The 17,116-nt window shown below is 34.1% G+C and overlaps 3 protein-coding genes across 3 annotated transcripts; all 3 read right to left on the minus strand.

Moving 5' to 3' along the window:
- Positions 1 to 103: 103 nt before the first annotated feature.
- Positions 104 to 963, minus strand: LOC132046516 (dehydrin Xero 1-like). The gene is made up of 2 exons (XM_059437163.1): positions 614 to 963; positions 104 to 519 (listed from the first exon to the last, which is right to left on the minus strand). Exons 1-2 carry the CDS (start codon positions 860 to 862, stop codon positions 310 to 312), a joined length of 459 nt encoding a protein of 152 aa, XP_059293146.1. The 5' UTR covers positions 863 to 963; the 3' UTR covers positions 104 to 309.
- A 5,640-nt stretch (positions 964 to 6,603) lies between these two features.
- Positions 6,604 to 7,752, minus strand: LOC132046517 (abscisic acid and environmental stress-inducible protein TAS14-like). Its single transcript, XM_059437164.1, has 3 exons — positions 7,542 to 7,752; positions 7,357 to 7,490; positions 6,604 to 6,891 (listed from the first exon to the last, which is right to left on the minus strand). The coding sequence occupies exons 1-3, from the start codon at positions 7,750 to 7,752 to the stop codon at positions 6,679 to 6,681; spliced, it is 558 nt and encodes a 185-aa protein (XP_059293147.1). The 3' UTR covers positions 6,604 to 6,678.
- A 7,604-nt stretch (positions 7,753 to 15,356) lies between these two features.
- LOC132048277 (bZIP transcription factor 11-like) lies at positions 15,357 to 16,435 on the minus strand. Its single transcript, XM_059439182.1, has one exon. It carries the CDS (start codon positions 16,039 to 16,041, stop codon positions 15,610 to 15,612), a length of 432 nt encoding a protein of 143 aa, XP_059295165.1. The 5' UTR covers positions 16,042 to 16,435; the 3' UTR covers positions 15,357 to 15,609.
- Positions 16,436 to 17,116: the final 681 nt, after the last annotated feature.

The following is a 17,116-nucleotide window of genomic DNA, read 5'->3' on the forward strand; positions in this document are numbered from 1 at the left end:
ATAATCCAACCTTCATTGATTAAGTCGGATTCCCAGGCAAGAAGGAAGATATTGGCCTTAGATGAACTTAAATACATTCATAATCACTATGAGGAGGTACATAATACAACGCACTTAAAAAGACTTATTACATGTGAATATGCTTCCACTAGCACTAAAAGGGCTAGCATGGCTTATTATACACAAACGCCATGCTTCAAGACACAGCAAGGACGAACTAGAAACGACCGCGAATACAAGTGCTTAACCAAACATCTTACATGTATATATATAAATCTAATAAAGGATTTATTGTTTTGCCGCAGCTTTCTAGTGGTGGCCGGGAAGTTTCTCCTTAATCTTGTCCATAATTCCCTTCTTCTCATGAGGGTGATGCTGCCCTTCCACACCATAGCCAGTAGTCGTTGTTGTTCCAGTTGAATGAGCTTGGTCGTCCCTGTGACCTCCTGGCAATTTCTCCTTAACCTTGTCCTTTATCCCTTTCTTCTTCCTTCTACCACCGTGTCCATCATCCTCAGACTGCAAAACACAAACGTTAAACATTATCAAGAGTCACATACATACAGATAAATAAGAGGTTAGTTGAAACAAAAGTTTCGAAAAGACTACATACAGAGCTGCTGGAGCTAGAGCTGCCGGAACGGTGAAGCATGCCACCGAGAGTACCATGCTCATGCTTCCCACCAGTGATGTGGCCAGCCTGAGTTCCATAGGCACCTGTTCCGGTGGTTCCATATTCTCCCATGGTCCCTCCAGTATGATGGACTGGGTTTCCATATTCGTCAGTTTGGCGGATGGGATTACCGTATTCGTCCGTCTGCATAGCCTGCCCTGCACTATATTGGTTCTCGTAGTGCGACATTTTTTCACTAACAGAGAGTTAATAAAACTAAGAGCTGAAATACACAATTAATCTATCTGTTGAGAGTAGTGAGTGTAAATGGTACAAAATTTGAGTGCGAAAAAGAGATAGATATAGGGTTGGAAAAACAGAGATGAGGGTGCGGAAGAAATGGAGGTGCATCCGTGCATGCATGGCACCAGAGCATCACAGGTGTTACGTGAATGTAACACAGTCGACATGAACGTGGCAGCATCATAGACTGACAGGTTTTTGCTCTGTCGGCTTTCAGATCAGAATGGTTATTTTGGGTCAAATTCTTCTACTTTACGCAGTGGACTACGTAAATGCAAATCAAGATACAGACGAAAGATGATAAAATCATGTCTCAAATAGTTTCCCAAGTTTTTAACTCCAGGCACTCTTATTTGCCATCGTAAGACCCATCCTACCAAATGAATTTCGCTAAAGCTAGAATATAATACCTACTCCCTCCCCCCGTTTTAATTTACGAGCCTTTTAGGATTACGAGGGTCAAACTTTCACTACAAGAAAGAAGACATTTGCCAATAAAAATGTTTTTATTGTTATAGATAGACTATTGTTGCAAAAAGTACTTTTGGCAACAATATTTTTTTTGTTGTTGCATAAACTTTTCTCATTGGCTGTTATTGCAACGACGTGTAACAACTTTTTTGTTGTTGTCAAATGTACTTTTTGCAACGACAGTTAATACTATGGCAACAAAATTAAATTGTTTGGCAACAAAAAAAGTTTATTTTCAAAAGATTCATCATATATGCCAACAATAAAACTAAATTATTGTCAAATATTAAATTTTGTCAACTATATTATTTTTGTTGTCAAAAGAGCTGATGCTATTTATGTACTTTCTTGTAGTGTTTATAACTGTAACCGTAAATTTTGACATAGATTTTTCAAGTTTGTAAAAAAAAAATTATATATTTAAAGCTATATAAAAAGTAGTACTTACTATAAGTCATGATAATTTATAAGTCAAATGATTTAGAAAAAATGTAAAAAAAACATGGTGAAAAGACCACTTTGTAGACTAATAGTAATAGATTCACATAAATTTTTGAAACAGAGGGAGTATATAAAGTTACATACGGGCAAATTAAAATCTTTTGGTGCAATAGAAATCTTGCGGCAACAATTTTTATTTTGATGTTATTATTCATGATTAATTGTAAAGCGCTCATGTGTGACTTTATTTCTATTTTTTTGTCTTTTGTCAAAAGATCAGCGAACCAGTGTGCCCATCTGCTAGCTTGGACTTCGGGTTCTATGATGCTATGTAGTGGATCCTAGATCCCCATCTTTGATTCATGATGTACTTAACTTTGATTTGATTAGTAATTGATCAGAATGTTTTTTTAAAAAAAAAATCTTTTGGTGCAAAGAAGTAAAGATTATGGAATCACGTCTAACTTCTAAGATGCCAAATTTGGAAAAGGCTAACTAATAGGGTGCCATTGCTATATGCTTAATATCAAGTTTATTAGAAACATAAGAAATGTAATTTTCAATTTTAGTACATATGAAAAGCTCAGCTCCAGTTGGTTCTAGGAGAGGTAGATATGTTCTCTCAGGTGAGAATAACCCATCGGGCTAAAATGGTAGGAATGTGAGTCTTGAATTTAAAGGGCCTAAATGAGATCTCTTCTCAGCGCACAACAATATTCAAAGAGTTACACTCGCAGAATTGCCATTTTTTTGGGATGGTCTTTAAATTTTCATTTCTTTAAAAATCCATGGGTTTGTGTTAACCCCCACATAGTCAAAAATTTTTAAAAAAATCGCAAGGCAGAGTTTAAATTTCGTTATGCCCCCACCGGCATACACTTGTGAAGGAATTACCAAAGTTATGCGGACCCGCATACTTATGCCTTATGGGCAGATTTGGCATAAGTATGCGGGTCCAAAAGCATCTCTTTGGTAATTCCTTCACAAGTTTATGCGGTCCCGACATAAAAGTTTGCCCATTAAAAGTATGCCCCCACCGGCATAAACTTGTTTTGGAATTACCAAAGTTATGCCGGATCCGGCATACTTATGCCAAGTCTGCCCATAAGGCATGAGTATGCCGGGTCCGACATAAATTTGGTAATTGCTTAACAAGAGTATGCCGGTCCGCATACACGTGACCCAAACCTTGCCTTTTTTTTTTTTTTTTTTTTTTTTTTAATTTATGCTTGAGCGGGGATTCGAACTCGTAACCTCATGATTTCGCGTGAATGCTCGAGTTGCAATGCGAAGGGCAAAAATTAAAGACCAACAATATGAGGGATAATTTAAAATACAAATATGAAAAAAAAATTTAAAGACCACCCCAAAAGAAGGGCAATCCGCGCAAAAAAATGTTACACTTTTGTGTTAGCCTTGCTGAACTTGGGCCTCTAAAGTACTCTCGTTTTTGGGTCCAATGATATGCAAAGGCAAATGGGGCTGGCCCGTTGGAGGCCAAACCAAGGCCCAATTCCAATGTTTTGACATTTGTTTGTGCAAATTGGCCTTCAAACGCACTGGTCTTTAATTTTTATCCCTCAAATTGCTGGTCTTTTATTTTTGCTCTTCGCTTAAAAAAGTGATCGAAAATATTCCGAGATTTTAGGTTGGAACTCCCACTCAAAAAAAAAAAAAAAAAAAAAAAAAGAATTTCGCAAAACAAGGCTTTCGCGAAACCTCTGCCTTAAAGCCTAATATTTGCTCAAAATTAGGCCTATTTTGGCCGAATAGGTCTAATTTTGCTACGAAACTCTGCATTGCGAATTTTTTTTTGATTGAGCCAGAATTCGAATCTAGAACCTTGGAGGTATAAGGGGAAGGATAAAAATGAAAGACCAGCAATTTGAAGGACAAAAATTAAATACCACCGCTGAATAAGGACAATCGTGCAAATGCCCATGTTTTGATCCTTTTTTTTGTTATAGTTTGGAGAAGTCTGACGATGAAAAAATGTTCCCTAGTTTGAATATTTTCTTTTCAATAAATTGGTTTGACTGATCTGATATAGAACTTTTTGACTAATCCCACTAAATTGCCTTCTTGCTTCTCCAATTACCTGAGGGAATTTAATCGGAATTTCACCTTTGAAATTTGAAATCTATGACATTTATTATTTTTTAATTACAGAAAAATATTCTTCGTTAAATATCATCTTTTTAAGGAATAGGAGTTAAAAATCCTTTCCCTTCTGAATTTTGACGGCATATGAAAGGTAAGAATTATATAGATTGGGAAAGTAAGACTCGAGTCAGGTAATGGGCGTAAAACGGACCTTTGCCGGCCCATGGTCAATAATAAGGATACGTAGCCCAAGGTCCAAATTTTTTGTTTTTTTCAAAGGGAAAAGGACACTATATGTCCAATGGCATTAAGTAATGTCACATTTGGCCAATATTTGGGCCTAATACCCTCAAGAGTCCGGTCGGCCCAAAATAATCTAAAGCTCGACGACCACAATAAAATGCTTTAAAAAAAAAAAAAAAAAAACTTTTTAAAAAGTCACCACTAAAAGGGCTGCTACACATATATATATACATATGTTGGAATTATATATACACTCTATATATAAGAATTATACATTTTATATACATATGCTGGAATTAATCTTACACTTATTATACATAAATTATATGTTAATTATACATTTATTATACACATATTATACAATAATGATATGATATTTATTTTTAACATATAAAACAGTGATACATATTATATACCACAATGATATGATTTCTATGATACATTTTTTATACGTATGATACACTTTCTATACAAGACTGATATAATTTATATACACATGCTGGAATTATATATACACTTTCTATACAAAAATTATTCATATTATATACAAAAATGATACAATTTTCTATTCTATAATACACATTATATACACAAATGATATATATTATATACAAAAATGATACATACCTTAGTGATTCATATTTTATATAATTTCTATACATTATAGATAGGTACTAATACATATTTTTATACACAAACGATACATATTATATACAAAAATCGCCTCAGAGTTTTTTGGGATATTTCTTATTAAATATACACATATTATACATGTTTTGGGATATTTAACCTTTAGTGGCGACTTTTTTAATTGTCACTAAAAAGCCTGATTTTTCCGTAGCAGCTCTTTAAAAGTCTGACTTTAAAAAAAAAGGGGGGGGGGGGGCTGTCGGACCACCTAACCTTTAGTGGCGACTTTTTAAATCTTTTGTGGCAAAGTCGCCACAAAAGGCTTGCTACATATTTGGCTACTAAATGGAAATAGTTTATGGGCTAATTTTTGAGTTTGAGAATAGATGAGTCAGCGCATGAGATTATTTATGGCCGAGCGGCCATTTGTATCCTTTCCCCTTTTTCAAAAGTCCAAATAAATACACGCCAAAAAAATAAAGTTCTTGATTTGTTTCTACACAAATCAAAAAGGTTGTCGAACTACCTTTTTAATTTCTTTCCCTTTCATTTGTTCGACTATAGATAGGATTACGTAATAAAATTGTGAAGAATACATTGCCTCATCTAAAAGGAAAGAAAATGACAAAAAAAAAAGGACAAGTGAAAGAAAATAAATATAACGTACGTGCATTGCCTTATTAACATGATGGGTGAAATAGCAGCGCACAGTTTTAAGAGACCCATTTACCCCTCTTTTTTCTCTTGTCAAAATTACGTCGAGTTTAATACGAATCAGGTTGTTAAAGCCTTGGGTTTAATTGGAGTTAATTATACTCGAGTCCAACAGTTCCAGATTCAATATCGTCCTAATTATTCGAAATGTAATCCTAATTATCTTACAACCCAAAAGAATAAGTACGTACAGCACACTGGATGAAATTTCCGTCAATAGATCTTCATATTTTTTTGGTTATTCATCAAAAACAATTTTCGTGGGTACTTGGTTCTTTGTCGATCTAGTGTGTAAAGGCTCCAAAATTCTAGCAGAATTTTTTTGAAAAACCCCATATCCACGCATGTGTTTGAAAGTCGTTATGGCATATCTAAACTTCGAGAACATGGGGCTGATAAAAACAACATTTACAGCTCTATAGTTTTTCCATACGTAGTGATTGATTAACCTGTGCTTTCTATGGCACTTAGAAGATTCCTAAATATGTCACAGTCTAACACTACTCTACATTTTAAATTAGCATATCGGATTTGCCATTAAGATTTAACTGCATATTATTGTTATGCCTAAATAATTTGATAGTAACATAAAAAAAAAATACGAATTTAAATTGTAAATAATGAAATTATAAATTTTGCTTACACTACTAAATTACTTCAGCTGGTAAATTGGCCACTTATACCACATTATCGGTCAATGTGCTCATCAAACAAATTTAATTTTAATTAGTGCCTCATCAAGTAGTTTGATTATTTAATCATTTTTTTTTTACAGCATTAAAGTAAAAAACTTGAACTCAAAAAATATATAGCACAACTTAAAACTCACATATTATTTCCAAAACATCATTAAACATGGGACACCACAACACATTAACATATCATATGGCATCATTGCTTTCCAGGCATAGAAGCTAAATCCTTATACACCACAGTAAAAACTCACTCATCTTAAAAATAAATACAGAAGAGGGCATGGCCGCCTACATACAGATGGCGTGAGCACACTGCCCTCATACAGACTAAAAACCACACGACGTTAAGGTAACTTACATGACGGCCACTAATTAGTGCATGAAATAAAATCAAGCACTAATCAATTGCTAGACTCTTATTTGTTGCTATAAAGCTAGAAATGAAAACAAAGGTGATCAACATGTTCAATGCATCCCAGGGATCTTGTCCTTAATTTTGTCCATCATTCCCTTCTTCTCTCCTCCTTCAGTAGTACCTTCAGTAGTACCATAAGTAGTTGTTTGTGCATGTTGAGTGTATTGATCACCTTCCTGTTGGCCATGCCCACATGGAATCTTCTCCATTATCTTCTCCTTCATCCCCTTCTTTCTCCTCCCTCCTTGTCCATCATCCTCAGACTACAAAACACATATTGCAGTAAATAAAATCACGTTAACTCTTTGATTTGAAATATTTTTAATTTCAAAATTTTAATTTCACCTGGATAATGATCTATTCAAAAACACCTGACACATTTTTATATTTGAAAATAATACTCCATTTCAATTTATGTAAATCTATTTTCTTATTAATCCGTGTTCAAAAAAATAACCTCTTTCTATATTTAAAAACACTCTACCTTTATATAATGATTTACAGCCACACAAAATATATGTGACTCATTTAAATCACAAATTTAAAAATCTCCTCTTCTTTTTTAATCTCCATACCCAATTAAATAAATTCACATAAATTGAAACGAAGAGAGTACATAACTATAAATTATTTATTTTATCTCTAACGAGAAGCTAGGCTGCTTTTTTAGGGACGCCAAAAATATTACTCGTATGACAAATCTAAGACAACGAATTCGAAAAACTTACGGAGCTAGAGCTATCAGATCGACGAAGCTGTTGTCCCTCATGGTGCTGAGTATGCATACCAGTGCCAGTACCCATTCCACCAGTACCAGTTTGAGTTCCATATTCTCCGGTACTCATGCCCCCCATACCAGTACCTTGAGTTCCATAGGTTCCACCAGTACCCGTGCCCATACCCGTCCCAGTACCTTGGGTTCCATATTCTCCGGTACCCATACCGGTACCCTGATGAGTACCATATTCTCCACCAGTGGCACCCATGCCCCCCATACCGGTTCCTTGATGAGTGCCATAGGTTCCACCAGTACCCATACCCCCGGTTTCTTGGTCACGGTTGCCATATTCATCAGTCTTGTGCATTTGCCCTTGGCTACCGTATTGCTCGTTGTATTCTGCCATCTCTTTGGTCAAGATTCAGAAACACTTGAATATTATATTATATATATAAGAAATAAGATAAAAAGCTAGACGAAAGAGATAAAGAATCACAATCACTGTTTGTACTTGCTTTGGTTTTACAGAAAGAGGAGAAATGTTTTTGCTTTTTTTGTGATGGAATGAGCTGCAGGCAGTAGGGATTTATATAGGGAAAAGAGAAGGCCGAAAGGCTAATTCGAGGCGTAACAGGTGTTAAGTGACTACTGGAGTTGAGGATTTTAGGGTAAGAAGAGCGAGCGTGGCAGCAGGTTGTTGAAGACAAGTGTGTGAGAGTACTGTCGGTTGTAGTGATAATTAAAGATTGGATAAGAAGATATTTAACTGAAACAGTGAAGCTTAACGGAACTGGAAAAAAGAGGAAGGTGACACTTCGCAGCTTTACATTGAGCATAGAATGGAAGACAAGTGTAATGAAGAGTGTCGACTGGTCATAAAGATGAAGAAGACTTTTGACTGAAATATTGAGGTGACATTTCGTTGCGTAATTACAAGAAAGTGAAAATAAAAGAGGCATTATGGGGGTAAGCAGTACGTACCGACAATTTAGGACTCGGAATTCTAACTGCAATTTATAGCCGTGAACGTGGCATGGTAAGAGAGGCAGCAGCTATGACTCATAATTCTACTGAAAATTATGGATAAGCTTCATTTTCCTTGCATCTTTTACGATAAGAATGAACAGTTTGGATGATTTGCTGGATAAATACGGAAGCCCGCGGGCTGTACTTAGCAGATAGGAGTAACAAACTTTGTTCATGTTCCTTCGTGCCCTTTGGTTTCTGATTTATTTCCAAATTTTCTTGTTACACTGGTAATAAATAATTTTTTTTATTACATTGGAAAGAGGACACTTAGAATTGAATCCACATGATCATCGGAAGTTATATATAATGATAATATAATAAAATTTAAACTATTACAGTATACAAAATTTTAACTTGTTATAACAACTTATTATTTCCTTCAAGTTACAAATCTATACTCATTTTAAGAAATTACTTGCAATTATTTCTTATATAGATTATCTGTGGATTTAACTTGAACTCTTGACAAATTAAATCGACAATTTGTGAAATAATCTCAATTCTTTATTTGAACCATTGGGCTTTAAGAGGAGAGAAGAGGATTTAATTGCATGGTTTGGCCTTCAAATGGACTGGTCCTTAATTTTTGGCCATCAAAATTGAACTTATGCTTCGCAGGACATAAGTTGTTTAAGGGGGGCGGGAAATAAGTTGTCTTTAAATTATGATATAATAATATAAACTTATACCCCGCGAAAAAGCTATTTGTTCTGAGGGGAAAAAATTAAAGACTTGCACAAATTAAAATAGGACAAATGTGCAAATGACCACTATTGGCTGCTAGCCCCCGACTCCTTCACGTTCTATCAAATAATGCTTCTGAAACCATACTCACAAACCCCCCCCCCCCCCCCCCCCCCCCCCCCCGGCGCCCAACCCAACCAACCAAAAAAAAAAGGGGGTATCTGAAACGACGGAATTTAACAAAATCATGAGATGCTGGAATTTAACAAAATCAAATGATTTCTATGGAAAAATCAATTTCTAAAGATGACATAACTCAAAGTAAAATATTTGCCAAATGAGAGGTACGAAGATGAACTGCAGCTAGCGGTGGGTTCTACTGGGCTTAAGAATATAAGAAGAGGAGTCGAGCATGAAAGAGAAGAGCCAATTTGAGTAGCCAAGGTGGCCTGCCTGGCAATCAAAAAACAAGAATGCTATTAATTCTGGCCATATCAAATTAACAGCCTCAAGAGTGAATGGCGGGCAAGTCATCCTTGGCTATCAAACTAAAGGGGCTCTTATCTTCATGTAAGACCTCTCTTCTTAGTTTCCTGAATATTTCTCTTCATGCTAATTAATTAAGAATTCAAATTGGAATACCCTTTTTATAGCCTCTAATTAAGAATAGAGATCTGATCCGTTTCTAACTTTTACCTAATTCCTTAGGCAAATTGGTCGAACATGTGTAGTACGTAATAATTTAGTTATCTGTCAACCTCTCGCTCACATGCATGTAATGCCACTTTACCAGATTACCATAAACGGTTATACTCCCATGGCGGTGAGGACATGATAATAGATAATCTTATGTGAAAGAATTTCATCAAGAACGAAAAAAACAGAGGATTATTTAACACGTCAATAAGTTTATGCAATTTATTTCATGAGACTCAAGTAAGCTAGAGAAGTGGCACTAATTCCTGGAACCAAGTTTCTTTTTTCTTCAGAAAAGTTGGAAGAGTCAAATTAATTAATTACCAATTATATAATTTTTATTTCCTAAATAAACTGAGGGGTGCGGTTGCCTTTGGACAGTGTAAAATGATTGCTTGATGGACTCTTCACTCTTCTATCAATCTTCATGATGCGTGACTCAACTTACTATCTATAATTATAGCGTGATTTTTTCCCCAAGTTTTAGTAGCCTAATATACCTAGGGTCTCTTTGGACGAAATAAATACAAGGAGTGGAGAAACTACCCCTACAAGTTAATGGCGAATGCCGTATGATATGGATCACATGCGCTACCAATTCATTTAACTTAGTCTACTTTCTATAATTAGGACGTTTTCGCGTTGTAGCTGTGATTGTGAACCAAAATTTTTGACAATTTGTTCAGTATGTGTACTAGTTGGTACGTTTATCACAAGTGTCGGGAAAAAACGGTGCTACCCAACACAAGCAACATCCCTGGACTTGCATTTCTTATAACTTTTTCTTTAAGATTCACGTGTCATATGGTTTACTCTTAACACTAATTGAAACCATTCGATAGTATGATTTTGAATTTATGTTGTGCGGAAAGACAAACAACAGAAGTTCAGCTTAAGCTTTAGTTTATTTTTTGCATGAGTAAGGCCTTAATTCTACCAAATCTTCCTCAAAGGATGACATAAGAAAACCCTGCATGCAACATAATTATTTGCCACTTCAAGTCACACCTAGTATAGTTTGTTGGGTAGGGATCTTAGTAGTTCAGTTGGTTGGCTACCTGAACTTTCACCTTGTTGGTCAGGTTCGAATCCCCACGTTGTAATTACCTCTCCCTTACCCTTATGTAATAATAATAATAAAAAATTAAAAAGTATATTCTGTTGGGAGTTGTGGAAGGCAAGATGTGCCAAATGATATGGTCAAAAATCCATTTCTGTTGCTAGAGTATGGCATCAAATTCTGTTAATTAAAGGGATCATGGACCATCTTGATTGGTTCTATAATATAGATATTAGCCCAATTCAACTAAAATTACAGTGGATCCTATCTTAGCCCATTTACAAGAGTGCTACTAGATCTTTGGATAGAGTTAACTACTACTATAACATAGTTCTATCACATACAGAAAATATGTTTTTTTTAATTTTTTTTTTTTTTTTTTTTTTTTATTTTAAATAACTTCCCCTTTTATGTTATTGAGAGATTGAATTCTTCCCTTCCCCTACGCAAACCCCCCCCCCCCCCCTCCCGGGCGACTCCTTCCTTTATTTGTGAAAGATGATTGGGGTTGAGTTCTTGGAGATTTTGATGAAGCATGTTAGTCTGTTACTATGTTTGATCCCAAATGAATTCATCCTCAATTTGTTTTGCATTTCTCATTCACTGTTTGAGTTCGCGAGCCATCCTGCTGTGTAGAGAACGTCTAACATTGTCATTGTTTATAATTAGTACTCCCTCTGTCCCACTTTATGTGATACATTTTCATTTTTAGACTATACGTTTCAAAAGTCTTTCTTTCTTAAACTCTGTGTCTAGTTAAACTATATCACATAAATTGGAATGAAATGAGTAATTGTTTTGGTCTTAAAACAAGCATGCTTTTTATCAATTTTAATAATTTTATCTATATACGTAACTGTTTATTTATAAATCAGTTTCAGCACCTCAAAGTAATTTTCAACGCGCGATACTCGTAACTTATAAGATATTCTTAATCAACTAACACAAACGAGATCTTAGACGTTTATGTTCAGTATATAAAAGCACATGGAATCTTCTGGTTATGGTTGTCCACATGGTCTAGTAGTGTTTCTTAACTTATTATCATGACCTAACCTAACAAGCAATAAGATCATAAAGGAATAACGGCCTAATAAAGTAGTTTACAATAATTTTTATGCAGATTATGCACCAGCCTCATATGCCAATGTTGCTAATCGCATGCATATATATAGTTGTAAGAAAACAAAAAGGCAACACTAATTTGACCAAATCGAAGCACACCAATCACTTAAGTACGGACTAACTGGTTCTTATGACTTTTGATTCGGGCGAGGCCATTAGTCTCCAGCAACAGGTTGTACACGTTACATGCCACTTCTCTTACAAATTAATAGTCTAATTAATTAAATGAGAGGCCCTTAATTGGCCTGACTTTTGAAGTCGGTGCTCTTTAATTTATTCTGGAAAAAGATTAGACATCACCGACAGATATGGATCTTTAGTTAATTTTGGTTAGGAATCATTAATTATACTTTGAGGGGTGTACGATAATGAGATTAAGAATAAAGAAATGGAAAAAGAACCTGACATGTGCAAATGCTTAATTATACTCTTGACAAAATTCTAGTGGACTAACATATGCTTTGTTTCTTTTGTCAGTATTATTCCGCGAAAAAGTGACGATCCTAATTTGCTCAAGGAGTAATTTATTTGTTTAGAGTAAAATTCTTGGCTTCTTCTTTCTTTTTTATTACAAAAATTAAATTAAATTAAAGAAGGTACTCGTGATTGCTTACATGTGCATACCAATCACATGGAAATTGGCTGGAGTTACTAAGCTGGGAAGGTAATGAACGATTAATGATTTGTTGGTATTCAACGCAGAAGAGAATACATTGTAAATAATCAAATGCTATAATTCACACCGCACGCTTCTAGCTAATTATAACAATTTTTCTTGCAGGATTTGTACGTACACTGTTGTCTTCTCTTTTTCCCCCGTCATTTAACACTCGACTAGAAATACAATAAAAATTTTCTGTTATTGGAGTAATTTATCTTAGGAAAAATTGCAACAAAACGAAACAGAAAATTAGTGGCTTTGACAGTGGCATCACTATCCTTAAGGAACCCTAGTTCCTACAATATCATTGCTTGGTATATGGCAATTTTTTTCCAGGATTTACAAAGACAAGTGAAATTAGAAGTAAACAAAAAAATTGGACATTTCCAAGAGAATGGTGTGAATATTTGAGGGTGAAGAAGAGAAGTAAATAGTTAGGAAAATCCATTTATCATTAATTACGTTTGGAGGAGTGACATATGTAATATTTTAGATATCTATTAAAACGCAACTGTTAAAATAGACACAACTTTAATTTCTTGAATGGATTTTTCCAACAGCCGTTTTATTTTTTTTTTTATTTTTTTTTGAATATATATATTTATAAGATGGATAAAAATATTTACTATTTAATTTTGCGCTTCCCCTTAGGTTATATATCGTATTGTCAAATTCGATTTTCTCTCCAATAATTTATTTAACATTACTGTTAAAGTGCTTAAAGACAAATTTTTATTTTACAGATGAGGAACATCTTGATTTCTCTTAATTCAGTACACTAAGAAGTAAGAACATAAAATCCTTTTAATAAATTCAACGTGAAAGAATTAAAAGATCAAAACACTGGGTGACATCAATTTATGAAAACCAGTACTGAGAATGAGCCGAGAGTCTTAGGGAAGTAGACTTTCTATCCCACAAATGTAAGGATAAAGTCTGCGTACATCATACACTCTCTCTAGACCATATATGTAGAATTACACTGAATATGCTGTTGTTGTAGTATTATGAATGATATTACTACTATATATAAGGGAGAATAAAAACTTTTTGTAGTCCTCACAAGAATTTTGATCCTACGATGTTGTTTACACTTGGCTTTGCTTTGTCTTTTTCTTGCCTATTTTCATTTTTTGGGCTCATTTTTTCCTCAAGCCATTTCTATGTGGACCTAGGTAATTGGTGTATATATTGAATGTTGTAATATTTTGTGAATCTTTTCTTGCCCTTCATTTCCTTCTATTCATATTATATTTGTATTTTTAGCTCTTATATTTAGTTCGAATAAATATTTCTTTATATAATCGAGAAGGTATTAATAGTCGTTTTTACCAAATTTATCATTATTTAGATAATTGAATTTTCACATAATCAAAAAATCATATTAAGTTGGTACTATTTAATGAAGGTAATTTACTGAAACGTTTCTTACTTCTTAGGGATAAGTGATTTCTTAAAGGGTGTGTCCAAGCTAAAAACACAAGATAATATGAACTGAAAGGATTATTAGATTACCGTTTACATCATTTGTCATTTTATATTACCAAAATTTAGGCAATTATGGAGCCACATTATCATTTTCAACTGGAGCATTTATTAGATCTTACTAATTACTCTTGCTCCCGTTTTAATTAATGTGGCACTTTTCATTTTCCCAGAGTCAATTTGACTAAATTTTAAAGTTAAATTGAATTAGACTTGATATTTTAAATTAAAATTTAGATATTAAAAATACATAAAGTACTGTAAAGAAATTTTAACTTTAGAATTAATATTTTTAGCATAAACTCTATATGAAGAACTAGATTGATTCTTGAGGTTCAATTAATGAACTTAGTTTTTTCCCTTAATTTCGTTTAACACTAAGCTTAAGTCACCACATTAACTAATATAAAATTTTTGTTACATGAAATTTTATGAATAAAATTAAAACTTAATAAATATTAAAAAAAAAAAAATCTGGCACTATTTTTATATCTTGAGTTTGAGTCCGGGCTTAGCACGAGCCTCATGTAACTAGTATACTATTAAGCCCGGGCCTCATGTAACTAGTATATTATAGAAAGGGAAAGCCCCTAATGATTATGCTAGTGATGCCGACTTATTAAGTAATCTTCTAGACAATTATTAGCCATCGTTAGGTTTAGTTTGTTGTATTTATTGTAATCATACTACTCTATATAATTGTATTTTCCCAATAATTCAAGCTTTATATTTCCGTTTATAGATATTTTCTTTTCCGTTTCGTCCACTGACCCTTGAATCCTTGGATTAAATAATGGACAAAGAACCTCCACCAGAAACACTTCCTCTATAATATTCTCCAATAATTAATCAAAGTCTAATGATCGCTTGAGCAAAAATCACTAAGTGATTCGAGCCTTGTGTAGGAAAAAGTCCTGTCAGGTGCCCTTTCTTCTTAAATGGGTCTTACGTGGTGAGAATCAGAATTAATCGGGCTCAATACGAATATCGAACATCGAATGAGAAACGAAAAAAATTAACTAAGTGATTATTTATATTGTATTACCTAATATCACTAATTGCGATAAAAGTGGAACTGAAATTGGTCTTAAAGCACCCACTAGAAAATATGATAATCTACAACCCGAAAAGTGAAAAGAAAAGTTAATCGCACTCATGAGAATGCGTTTGGTTCTCATGGTCCTTTCACCAGTTTCCTAGCTAAAAGTCATCAAAATAAAAAATAAAATAAAATAAGAGATTAACTAAAATCAAAGAGCATAGAAGTGTGTTACACAACAAGAGACCTATTGAATTACTCTTAATAATATAACAAAAGAGACAAGGAACCTAGTAGCAGTGACCCACTTACAAACCAAGAAGGCGTCACACCATCATTTTTCAAAATTTCTCTATTCTATGAGATACAATTATTTATTAGTGAACCTAACCAAACGCCTTCATCTAGAGCCAAGCCAAAGAGTCCACAAACAACAATATCTTCTTTCTTTAATTGATTTTTCAATGCCTTATTAAATGATAAATCAGTACATGAAGGCATCAGCAGAAGCCATGATTGGTTGATTCACATGTAGCAAATTCCAAGGATTCAAGAAATCATCTTCACCAATAACCTCTGTTTCATCAATTGTTGAATTTGCTGAGTTGATGCAATTTATTATCTCGTTTAAAGACTGAAGCCTGTTGCTTAATTCTGCCATTTGGGCTCTGAGAACAGAGTTATCTGCTTCCACATTCAAATAAACCTGAGTCACCATATTTATGTTAGTCACAATTTGTTTATTTTGATCCTTGAGTTGATTCACTTGAACCATTAATTCATTCAAATGCGTCTGCTTCTTCATTCTTGATCTTCTTGCTGATTCCCTGTTCGATATCATTCTTTTGCGTTTCCTTTGATCCATTAGTTGCTGTAGATCCTCTGACCCTGAAGAAGTTCCACTAGGAGAAGCCATAATACTTGTAATCTAACACGTTAAAACTGAATAAAATATGTATAAGTTGTAAGTATCAGTAATAATAGCTAAATTAGAATTGAGGTTATAGGTATTTGATGGAGCTTAATAATAAGTTAGGGAGAGGAAATTAAATGGGAAGGTAGTTTCATGAGAACACGTAGAACCAGTAGAGGAAGGCAACAGAGAAGGATTGGACTAAGTGAGTTCCACGACGAAGTGTTGAATTAATTGTAAAACCAGAAAGAAGGACTTCACTGATTACTGGAGACATGAATCTCAAAGTACATCTAGAATCGAGGCTCTATAGTAATGCATCAAAATAAAAGTGAAATAGGAAGACAAATATTTTTAACTTTCTGAAAACAGAGAATGAAAGAAAAAGAGATTCAGAACATATATAGAAGGGATGAAGAAGAGGTGAAGGAGGAAGGGGCTTTTGATGATAATGAAGATGCATTTTATAGACATGTTAATGACCATTGAAAGAATAAAATACTCATAGTAAATAAAGTAATACGATCATCAATCAAATATAAAATTCCAAAGACCTAAAGCACATTACGTAAAGCTTTAAAAAAGAGTGGCTTTCTATTGGTTAATTTTCATTCTATTAAGGTAGGTACGGGAGAAATTTCAATATTACCGTAGGACAATGCGCTTTACTTGCAAACCACTTGGATTTACTATTTGGAAGATTCTATCGTACATGCGGTAACTGTGTAATGTACAAAATAATTTATGTACTGAACGTATTATACTATGCGCTCGAGTTCTCTTGTTAAGAAAAGTAAAAAATCTAACAAAAATTTTTACCTCATGATTTCAAAAGGAATTGCATAAAATAATCTTTAAAAAAGTTGACTTTAAAATATACTACGTTCGGTCGGTCCCTGGGGGGGGGGGGTGTTCAAACTTTATAGGGCAATTCGGAGGAATGCCCTTATTTTGGGGTGGTCTTTAATTTTTGCCCTTCGTTAGAATTCCTTGATTTCGGATTCGGACCCCCGCTCAGTCAAAAATTTAAAAAAATTCGCAAGGTACAGCTTGAATTCGCAGAAATTTGCTAACCTAA

The sequence above is a fragment of the Lycium ferocissimum genome, chromosome 2 (genome assembly GCF_029784015.1).
Source record: "Lycium ferocissimum isolate CSIRO_LF1 chromosome 2, AGI_CSIRO_Lferr_CH_V1, whole genome shotgun sequence".
Lineage (NCBI taxonomy): Eukaryota > Viridiplantae > Streptophyta > Magnoliopsida > Solanales > Solanaceae > Lycium > Lycium ferocissimum.

What these genes read in the sequence shown, in the direction of transcription:
- LOC132046516 (XM_059437163.1), bottom strand. Translation starts at nt 862, where the DNA reads ATGTCGCACTACGAGAACCAATATAGTGCAGGGCAGGCTATGCAGACG. An exon ending in GCTCTAGCTCCAGCAGCTCT is followed by an intron (nt 520 to 613) that starts GTATGTAGTCTT and finishes TGTGTTTTGCAG; the next exon opens with TCTGAGGATGATGGACACGG.
- LOC132046517 (XM_059437164.1), bottom strand. Translation starts at nt 7,752, where the DNA reads ATGGCAGAATACAACGAGCAATACGGTAGCCAAGGGCAAATGCACAAG. An exon ending in CGGAGAATATGGAACCCAAG is followed by an intron (nt 7,491 to 7,541) that starts GTACTGGGACGG and finishes ATGGAACTCAAG; the next exon opens with GTACTGGTATGGGGGGCATG. An exon ending in GATCTGATAGCTCTAGCTCC is followed by an intron (nt 6,892 to 7,356) that starts GTAAGTTTTTCG and finishes TGTGTTTTGTAG; the next exon opens with TCTGAGGATGATGGACAAGG.
- LOC132048277 (XM_059439182.1), bottom strand. Translation starts at nt 16,041, where the DNA reads ATGGCTTCTCCTAGTGGAACTTCTTCAGGGTCAGAGGATCTACAGCAA.